Below are 9,141 nucleotides of genomic sequence, written 5' to 3' on the forward strand. Positions count from 1 at the left end.
TTGTTGGTGGGGGGGGGGGGGGGATATAATTATTATCTATGTTAATTAGCAAAAAATCCTTTCCAGCTCTAATAAGAGTCTGTCATCAAGATAGGCTGATTTACAGGCATTTGGGCTGTCCAGCGATTCCCTTATCTGCCCTTCACCAGCAATTATTTTTGCAAGGTCTTTTTTTCCCCCCTGCATGAGGTGCTCAGACTTATCCAAGTATTTCTGTGGCTGGTTGTTCTCACCTGGTGTTAATATTCTGGCAAGACCAGATAGAGGTGGTCTTGTGCTGGGCACTATATTAACGGAGCACAAGAGACCAGAGAGCCATGAAGGACTTTGAATAAATGTTGAGGCAGCAATGAAGGACAGACAGAGACAGGTGAATTACCTTGTCCAGGGCCCCTCTGGTCTCCCTGATATGGTGAGGGCTTGCCAGGTTCCTTTTAGTCCACTCTTGAAAGGAGAAACTAAAGAAAGGTTATTAAATCTGTATAACTGTCTAGAACAAAAAAATCATGAAAGTTTAATCCCTGATATGGAAAACTATTAAAGATTCATAATTGCAATAAAACTATCTAATCGAATTTGAATTTTCATTGTTTTGGTGCTGCAGTGAGCCCAGGGCTCCTTATTTTAGCAGCAAAATCCACTCCAGTGGATTGCCCGGTGAATTAGAAAGACCTGAGGGCTGATACTCATTACACCTGAATGTGTATTCCTCTTGGCAGTTGGGGCACTTGCATAATTTTCCCTCCATGTTATGTTGGTGGTCAGCAATTTGCTGATTGTTGGTTTAAAGCTGACAGAGCTCGAAGGAAAATGGAGATATTTGTGGAGTGTGATGGTTGGGAATGTGGTCGTTGTGTCATTTGCCTTCCCTTGGGCTCCCTCCCTCCCTTCCCGACTCTTGGTCTCTGCGGATCAGCTCAGGCGGAGCTGGCTGCCTCTGCCTCTCTGGCTGCAGCTGGTTCACGGAGCTGAGGTTGGCTCCAGGCTGTCTTTTTTTCTTTCAAACCAGGGAAGTTTCACATCCCTAGCATATGATTTTGGCAACCGATCTGTGCTCCGCAGTCTGCTGGGGTAGGTGTGAGGGTCCCACCCTGACACAGCTCTGCTCCATGCTCTCTTCCCTCCAGCCAGCCGGTGCAAAGGGCCACCATCCCCTGGTCATCCCCTGCCAAGTCCAACCTGTACCCAGTGCTGTCTCTCATCCTTTCACAGGGAAAGTCCAAGGAGGAGAAGGCCAGCCAAGAGCAGGCGACTCTCTTTACAGGACCTGCTGCCTTGAACGTCTTGCTGGAGCCAAAGCAGAAGGTGGTGCGGCAGGACCTGGCCATGCCAACACCAGGGCCTTGCAGCGGCTGTTGCAATGCATCTGCCATGTGCTCCCTCTTCCCTTTGAGCTGCAGGCTTGCATCAGCCCAGCTTGAAGGTGTTAGCTCCCTTCTTGGCTGACCATAGGCCTCTGGGTTTATCTCTTACCTACATCACCTCTTTTGCCTTATTAGCTGTGTGGCAGCCCCATTAACAGCAGTTGGAAAGACAGCAAGCAGAGGGCATCGACCAACCCATGTGAGGACAAACTCAGGGGCCTTGACAATGGTGTTCGTAGGGACCGGGCTCTCCTGTGCTACCACAGCCTTTGCTATCCACAAGCCCCTCTGTGCGTTATTGAGGAAGGAGTTATTCCCAGAAGAACAAGGCAAATCTGCTTGAGATCACTGGATGGAGCTGAACACAGAATCAAGCCCTGCTGCGTCCGAGCTGCATCTGGACTTGATCTTAAAGACCTTTTCCAACCTAAATGAGTCTATGGTGCTCTTGCTCCAGGTTCTTTTCTCCTATCAATGCCCCTCAGAGCGTCCTTCCAGCCTCACTGAGCATCCTCTGTCCTTTCATCAGAGGGAAGGGTAAAACAGGAGCCCTTCTCTGGCTTCTCAGTATTGCCAGCATTATTTTGTATAGCTCCATCAAGCTCTCCACATGTTATGTCTTCTCTAAATTTAACAGGCCTAATCTTTTCGATCTGTCCTTTCACAGGCACCTTCATCTGCCACTAATCATTTTTGTTTCCCTTCTCTAGAACTTTCCTCTCTGCATCTCCTTGCTGGGCAGGCCATGATGTAACCAGGGAATGCACTCACAGCAAGGTCACGCATTCCCTTGGGTATTGCCATTACACTAGTTTTAGAGCTATTCTTGGTGTGTTTCTTACCACGGTTTTCCATCACGTGTTTTTGTGGCAGACTTGATCATTCTCACAGCTGCACCCTGAGCAAAGTGATCCATGAGTTGTTGGTTATATAGCCTTTCACCTGCGTCCCCTCTGCTCATTCAAGGGGCATCAGTCACATCTCGGCCAGTGGCAGAATCCTGCCTGGTTCTTCAAAGCACCTTTGCCAGCCCCTTCTGACACCTCTAGTCTGAACTAACCCAAATGGTTGTGTTGCTGGTAGATCTTGACTCCCTCCTGGGCTCACTCTCACACTGCTGCTGCAGGCATCTTAGGATTTTCTTCCCCATCTTCTTGGATGTTCAGGAACCCTCAGGTTCTCCCATTCCTTTGCGCTTCTTTATTGCTTCTCAGGGAGATCCTGTGCCACTTCTCCTTCTGCGTCTGTTTTTGCACAGCCAGAGGAGCACGCAGGTCTCCATCTGTGATGCTCCATGGCCCTGCAGTGGGCAGGGAGGGAAGCTGCCGTGCCTCCTTGGCACTCAGAAACTCTGCCTCTCTAATCCCTTAAATAGACCAGCCGAGCAATATCTGTTGGCACAAGTGCCCTGCAGTGGATTCGGGGGATTTCTTCTGCCCTCCTCTGGAAAGCAGGCTGAAGCAAGTGAGGTGCTCCTGGAGCTTTGTGGTGCTCTGAGGCCGTGCCAGCTCCCTGCTGTCCTGCTGGCCACCCACCAGTCCAGGACAGTCCGGGGGCTTCCTGCCAGCCCACAGCAGCTGTCTGATCCTGTAGCCATGTGAAGAGTCGGATGAGAAAGCTGAACCAACTGAAAGCCAACCCTGCAAGAAGCAGCCATGAGTTTGTCAGATCCGTTAACAGAGCCAGGTCACTACTGTGGGGCAAGTGAAGGGAGGGGTGCTTGTGAGTGCTGAGCTGGATGGGAAGAGGCAGACCCCCCCCAAGACCTTGCAAAGAGCCTTGTGTTGACCAGCTAACGCTTTGACAGTCTTCACCTGCATGAAGGGGAGTCCCCAGTGCTCTGCAGCCCCTCTGCCCATCGTGGCTCCAAGAGTTTCTCCAGGCTCCTGCATTCTGGCTTGGTTTTGCGGTGGGGCCGGAGTGCCTGGTGCCTGGCACCACTTGGGAGAGCATCCCCAAGGGCCCCTGTAAAAGGCACCTGGGATTTTCTTTAAGACTCATTTCAAAACAAAATAAAATGTAATAGTAATTAAAACTGCTGCGGTCTCCCCTTGAGAGCTGCTGGAAGGAGCATAACTCAAGGTAATGGTGTTTTTCTTTGCTTGAGCCAACTTTGCTCTACAGCAAGCTGTCCGGGAGGTGCCCTGGTCCCACAGGAACATAAAAAACCTGGCAGAAATGGAATGCTGAGACCACAGCACTGCAGAGGGGCCCGCAGGGCTGGACTGTGGCCTCTGCTTTGATGGTAGCTCCCAGGCTAAAGCCCTCTGTCTGAAATGGTCAGTCGTGCCGCGGTTGAGACTGGCTTGTGCTCCCGGTCGCACCCTGCACCCTTGGCTGGTTACCCTGCAGCTGGGACAGCCTCTCAGCATTGGGTGACTGTCCCCAAATGTGGCTGCTGGCAGGGTCAGACCCTGCTCCCAAAACACCGTCACCCCGGCAGGACTCTTGGGACTGGGATTTGCATCAGTTTCAGACAGCCCGAGGTGGGTCGGTGGCTCTGGAGATAAGCACAGAGCCAGGGTCCTGCTGCCCCTGTCACCTCTGAGAGAGCCCTGCTAAGTCGTGTTCGCTTCTGCAACCCAGGGGCTCTCCACCAGCTCGCTCTTCTCCTTCTCTCTACTTGATTTCTCATGAAGGACACCTCTCAGGTGGTCTGAACACTGTGTTGTCGCACCACAGACCTCAAGACAGCCGAGGTTGTGATCAGAGGTCTCTTCTGGCCCCAGCAGCAGAATTTCTCTCTGTCTTTTTTTCCCCCCATTCTTGTGCTCTCTCTGCTGAGGATGTCCTCATGGGGATGCCTGGAGAAACCACGGTTGGATTTTATCAGCACTGTGCCTGTCACCGTGGCATGACCACTCTGCCCTCGGTTCCCATCAGCCCTTCACTGGATGCAGTAGTGGAAGGGAAACGTCCCAAGAAGACAGAGCAGTAGGTGCCTTGAAGGGGTCCTCTTAGCCTTGAAGCCTCGATGGTTGTTGGATCGACCATCTGGATGCCGCAGGCGTAGCAGCACAGGCTAGCAGAAATCGAGTGGGAGTGTGCGCGGAAGCGTGCGAGTTGCCCGTATGTGTGTCGGTCCTACTGCCACAGCCCCCTGCCACCTTCCATCTCAGCTGGCAATGCCATGCCTGGAGAGTAGCTCATGCAAGCTCTGGCCCTGGGGTCTTGTGAGCTTCAGCATGGCCGTAGCGTAAAACAGAGGTGATGTCCAAGTGCAGGGGCTGTACTGCAGTTTCTGGATCGGCTGCTGTCTCCTCGGACCGGCAACTGCCTTCCCTTCCTTGCTGGAGCCGTCGATGGATCTCTCGTGCTTTGTGCTGAGCTGGTGGTAACTCCTGATGTCCACTTTCACCCCAGCAAAGTTCTAGGTAGCACTGGGGGAAACTTGGGTGACAGCAGAGTCACAGCCCACCGCGTAGACTTGGCAATGGTTAATCGTGGCTCCTCGCTGGAGTAGGAGTTGGGAGAATGAATCCCAGTCCTCTGGGGCTTCCTTAACCCAGAGACAGAATGAGATGGACTGAACTGAAAGGATCGTACTGACTCTCCATGTCGTTGTCTTAGACTTAGAAATTCTCCACCCCCTTTTTTCTCCTCTTCACCTCCAAGACGGAGGTGAGTTATTTGAAGGAATGTCTCATTCTGCTTGCATTGCAGCATAAAGAAAATGAGACTGTGTTTTGACAGAGCTGAACAGAAGCCTATGGTTAAGCAAAGATATGAAAGAGCAGTTTCAAAGAGGTGGCTTATCAGAAACAGGGTGAAGTGTGATATGGGAGTGAGGAGGGCTGGCACCGAATGCCCTAGAAACAAAGAGAAAGAGGACCTGGGCTGAAGAGGGAAATGCCAACGAATGCTGCATCTTGAACATGGCCAGGCTGTCAGGGAAGCTCCTGATTACAGCAAAGGCCCTGGCCACAAAATGAAAGCTCTTAGGAGCAGCTGGGGAGGAAATGGGAGGAGAAGAGAGATGAAATCCAGCTGTCTCAGATCCTACAGTTTACAGAGTGTTGGAGACTCTGGTGAGACACTCGAGTTGATCCTGCCCTGCTGCATGCAGAGATCTGAGGTCTGGGGCTTCCACAGACGGTTCCTGGCCTCCCAGATCAGCAGGAGGGATTGGGGCAGGAGGTCTCGGTATTCTCTGGGAGCTGTTTTAACCAAGCTGGTCTGCAGATCTAGTTAATGGAGGAGACTGGGTAGATTGGCCTGACTTGGAATCCTAAACAGGCTCCTCCAGGCTTCACAGCCTGGTCCTTTACTGGCTGTCAGCTTGAGTGCTTGGTCTCCAGCCATCAGCAGTTGGCCCCTCTCCCTCATTTTTCTTGGTCCCTCCAATTGCTGTGTCCCTCATTTGGTGGTGGGTTAGACTGGGTAGCTCCTCCCTGGTGGGAGAGGAAGCCATATTCCTAACAGGAAAGCCCCCAAGGCCTGCCAGGCTCACCCCATCCTGACTCCACAGGTAGGAGACCAGATCCTGGAGGTGAACGGCAGGAGCTTCCTCAGCATCCCCCACGACGAGGCAGTGAAGCTCCTCAAGTCTTCCCGCCACCTCATCATGACAGTGAAGGACATCGGGAGGCTGCCCCACGCTCGCACCACCGTGGACGAGACCAGATGGATAGCAAGCTCCCAGATCGGAGAGACCCTCGTCAACTCAGCAGGGTACGTGCTCGGTACACCTCGCGCAAGCTCGCCGTGGAGGTCTGTCAACTGGGAGCTGCTGTAGGGTGACTGGGGGTGTGGAGCCCCAGCACGTGAAATGGTGGCAGCTTGATGCACTGCAATACGTGTGGGCAAGCTGTTGATGGGAGCACCCCCAGTCCTCGGGTGTGTGGCCCCCATATCCAGTGCTTACAAGACAGAATCTTTGGCCTGTAAGGTGGGTCAGGTCTGGGCAACGTCCTGCTGCCCCTTCCCTCTTCTCACAGGCCAGAAGCTTTTAGCTTACGGGCGCAGGGAGAAGAGTACGTAACGGATCTCGTGCCGGGCCTCAGGTGATGAGCGACGGGCTCATGGTGGTCAGTGCTAACTGATCTTCTCCCTCCTCGCAGGGCAGTGGGCGACCGTGCTGCGGAGGCGACTGCCAGGGTAAGAGATATCAGACCTTCCTGATACCGTGTGAAAAAAATCACCGTTATTGTCTCTGATTTCCCATAGGAGGGAGGGCTTTGTGCTCCTGATTATAAAAAGGATGGTGGTTTTATGAGGACCGGTGGGTTTTAACTGGCTCTAGCCTTTCTCCTCCCCACCGCATGTTCCCACAAACGGTGACACGACGGGTACCCCCTCTCCTGTACCTCTGGGGGGTCAGTTCTGTAGCACATCTGGTGCTTCCTAGCCTGGGAATGGTCATGTTAGTGGGCATAGGGCCATGATCACGCACGGACAAGGTCTGTGGAGACCCCCTCCACCCTGCAGAGGTGACCATGATGCCTTCCACATGATGGCTCTCTCTGGGCCCTCACAGCTCCTGGGATCTTTCCCACCCCAAAGCCCAGCTGGGCCAGCCCCCTCCCCGGCGGCCGGGACGTACCCAGTGCTGTCACTGCAGCTCTGTGCCAGCCTGTCTTCTCCGAATGCCTCTTCGCAAAGAGCATTTCTTTTAAATGGAAATGAAGGAGCAAAGTTTCACAGGTGGCTCTCGCTGATAACAGCTTTACGTTGTTTGTTGGCAAAACATGCTCCCCAGCCCCAACTCCTCTCAGTGTCTCTGGGATAGTCAGGGTCTTGTCTGGCTCCGTATCCCTACGCTGACTGTGCCAGCACTGCCTGGGAGGGGAACAGGGAGGACCTCCTCTTAGAAAACCTTCTCAAAGAAAAAAGTCTTTCATCTGCAGCCAAACTTGTCTCTCCCTGGGATTCCTTTGGTTGCCAGTGGCTCTTTCTTCACCAGGGCCTGCTCTGAGCTTATAGAATCACAGAATGGTTTGGGTTGGAAGGGACCTTTAAGGTCCAACCCCCCTGCAGGGAACAGGGACATCCTCAACTCCGTCGGGTTGCTCAGAGCCCCATCCAACCTGGCCTTGAATGTGTCCAGGGATGGGGCATCCACCACCTCTCTGGGCAACCGCTGCCAGTGCTTCACCACCCTCATTGTGAAAAATTTCTTTCTTATATCTCGTCCAAATCGACCTTCCTTTAGTTTAAAACCATGACCCCTCGTCCTGTTGCAACAGACCTTGCTAAAATGTCTGTCCCCACCTTTCTTGTCAGCCCCTTTAGGTACTGGAAGGCTGCTCTAAGGTCTGCCCGGAGCCTTCTCTTCTCCAGGCTGAACAACCCCAACTCTCAGCCTGTCCCCGTAGGAGAGGTGCTCCAGCCCTCGGATCGTCTTCGTGGCCCTCTGAACTCACCCCAACTCACTCCAACAGCTTGCAGCAGGGGCAGATGCGACTTCTACACAAGATGGGAAGTTTGCCTCTCTCTTATGGCCCCAATTCCCCCAGCTCTGCCAGGGAGGAATACAGCCTGCTATTCAATCAATAGCTGGTCAAGGGACAGCGTCCGTGCTTGCTGAGCAGAGCTGGGAAGCTGCTTTGTTTATTCAACTGGTGCTGCATAAACTCCTGGCTCTGGAATTACCCAGACAAGTAGTGGCACTAAGTGAGCGGCCGTGCTGGCGAATCCTTGGGGATACCCCCCTCCCATCATTCTTGGCATCCCCCTTCCAGTCCCACTTTCCAGCTTTGCCACAGGTAGTTGGGTGAGAGCAGGGGTCTGAAACGCAGGCAGTTTGGGCTGTAGGCAGAGCCCAGAGCAAAGAGGCAGTTCTCGGTCCTGCCTATGCTGCCCAGCTGTCTCAGCAGTGAGATAGCTACCCTCCTTCCAGCAGCTTATTCCTTGGCATCCCAGGCCAAAGTCTGTCTCCTGTCTCCTGCAGCCTGTGTTTTACCGGGGCCTGGCCGGCTCCCAGGTAACGCTGAGCAGCATGGTGAACCAGACCCGAGTCATGCTGGAGGAACAGGCACGGCACCTGCTGAATGAACAGGAGCGAGCGACCATGGGGTACTACCTTGATGAGTATAAGGAAGGCAACATCTCCGTGGATGCTCTGGTCATGGCGCTCTTTGAGCTGCTCAACACACATGCTAAGGTGAGGCCCATGCCAAGGTCAGGGACAGTTTCTTGTACCCAGTGGACTGAGCAGAGCCGTTGTCACAGTGTGGCTCAATGCCTCTAAGGTTGTCTGCTCGGGGTCAAGGGTGAGGATATGAAAGTAAAATCCAAATGTAGGACATTCTGGGGGATACAGGCTGGTGTTCAGTGGCGGAGGAGCTTCTGGTAAAGTTTAGGACCAAACCTCCTCGTGCATTACCTGCTAGTACGTCTCATTACCACTGTTGAACAGTGTGGGAAGATGGGTCTTCACCTTCCCAGGAATATGGTCGTGTTCCAACCTCTCTTTGGTTGTCTGTCTGCCTGGCCCAGTTCTCACTGCTTTCAGAGGTGCGGGGTGTGATCTCCCCGCAAGACCTCGACCGCTTCGACAACCTGGTGCTGAAGAGAGAGATTGAGTCCATGAAGGCACGTCAGCCCTCGGGGCCCAGCATCGGCACCGACTCCTACTCTATGATGTCGTACAGCGACACCGTCTCTTCCTCGAGCAGCCACTTCACTGCCACAACCGTCAGCTCAGCCCGGGTGAGTCCCTCCTGGCTATTCCTTTTTCTTTCAACACCCGCTCCTGGCAAACCTACAACAAACTCATTTCCCTGGAATGCTATAAAGGCATTTCACCGTGTAGGAAACCCTGTTTGTTCAGTCTGCT

General features: G+C 53.3%; 1 protein-coding gene across 1 annotated transcript in view; it reads left to right on the plus strand.

Moving 5' to 3' along the window:
* The window catches only part of DFNB31 (deafness, autosomal recessive 31), a gene marked incomplete at both ends in the record, with an annotated part of 33,779 nt that overhangs the window by 16,981 nt on the left and 7,657 nt on the right, over positions 1-9,141 (plus strand). Inside the window, 4 exons of the mRNA XM_009700645.1 lie at positions 5,833-6,035; positions 7,679-7,708; positions 8,226-8,466; positions 8,802-9,014. Coding sequence (XP_009698947.1) covers positions 5,833-6,035; positions 7,679-7,708; positions 8,226-8,466; positions 8,802-9,014 — 687 coding nt within the window. The remainder of the gene's footprint in view (positions 1-5,832; positions 6,036-7,678; positions 7,709-8,225; positions 8,467-8,801; positions 9,015-9,141) is intronic.

This window comes from Cariama cristata, unplaced genomic scaffold, assembly GCF_000690535.1.
Source record: "Cariama cristata isolate BGI_N322 unplaced genomic scaffold, ASM69053v1 scaffold295, whole genome shotgun sequence".
NCBI classification, from domain to species: Eukaryota; Metazoa; Chordata; class Aves; order Cariamiformes; family Cariamidae; genus Cariama; species Cariama cristata.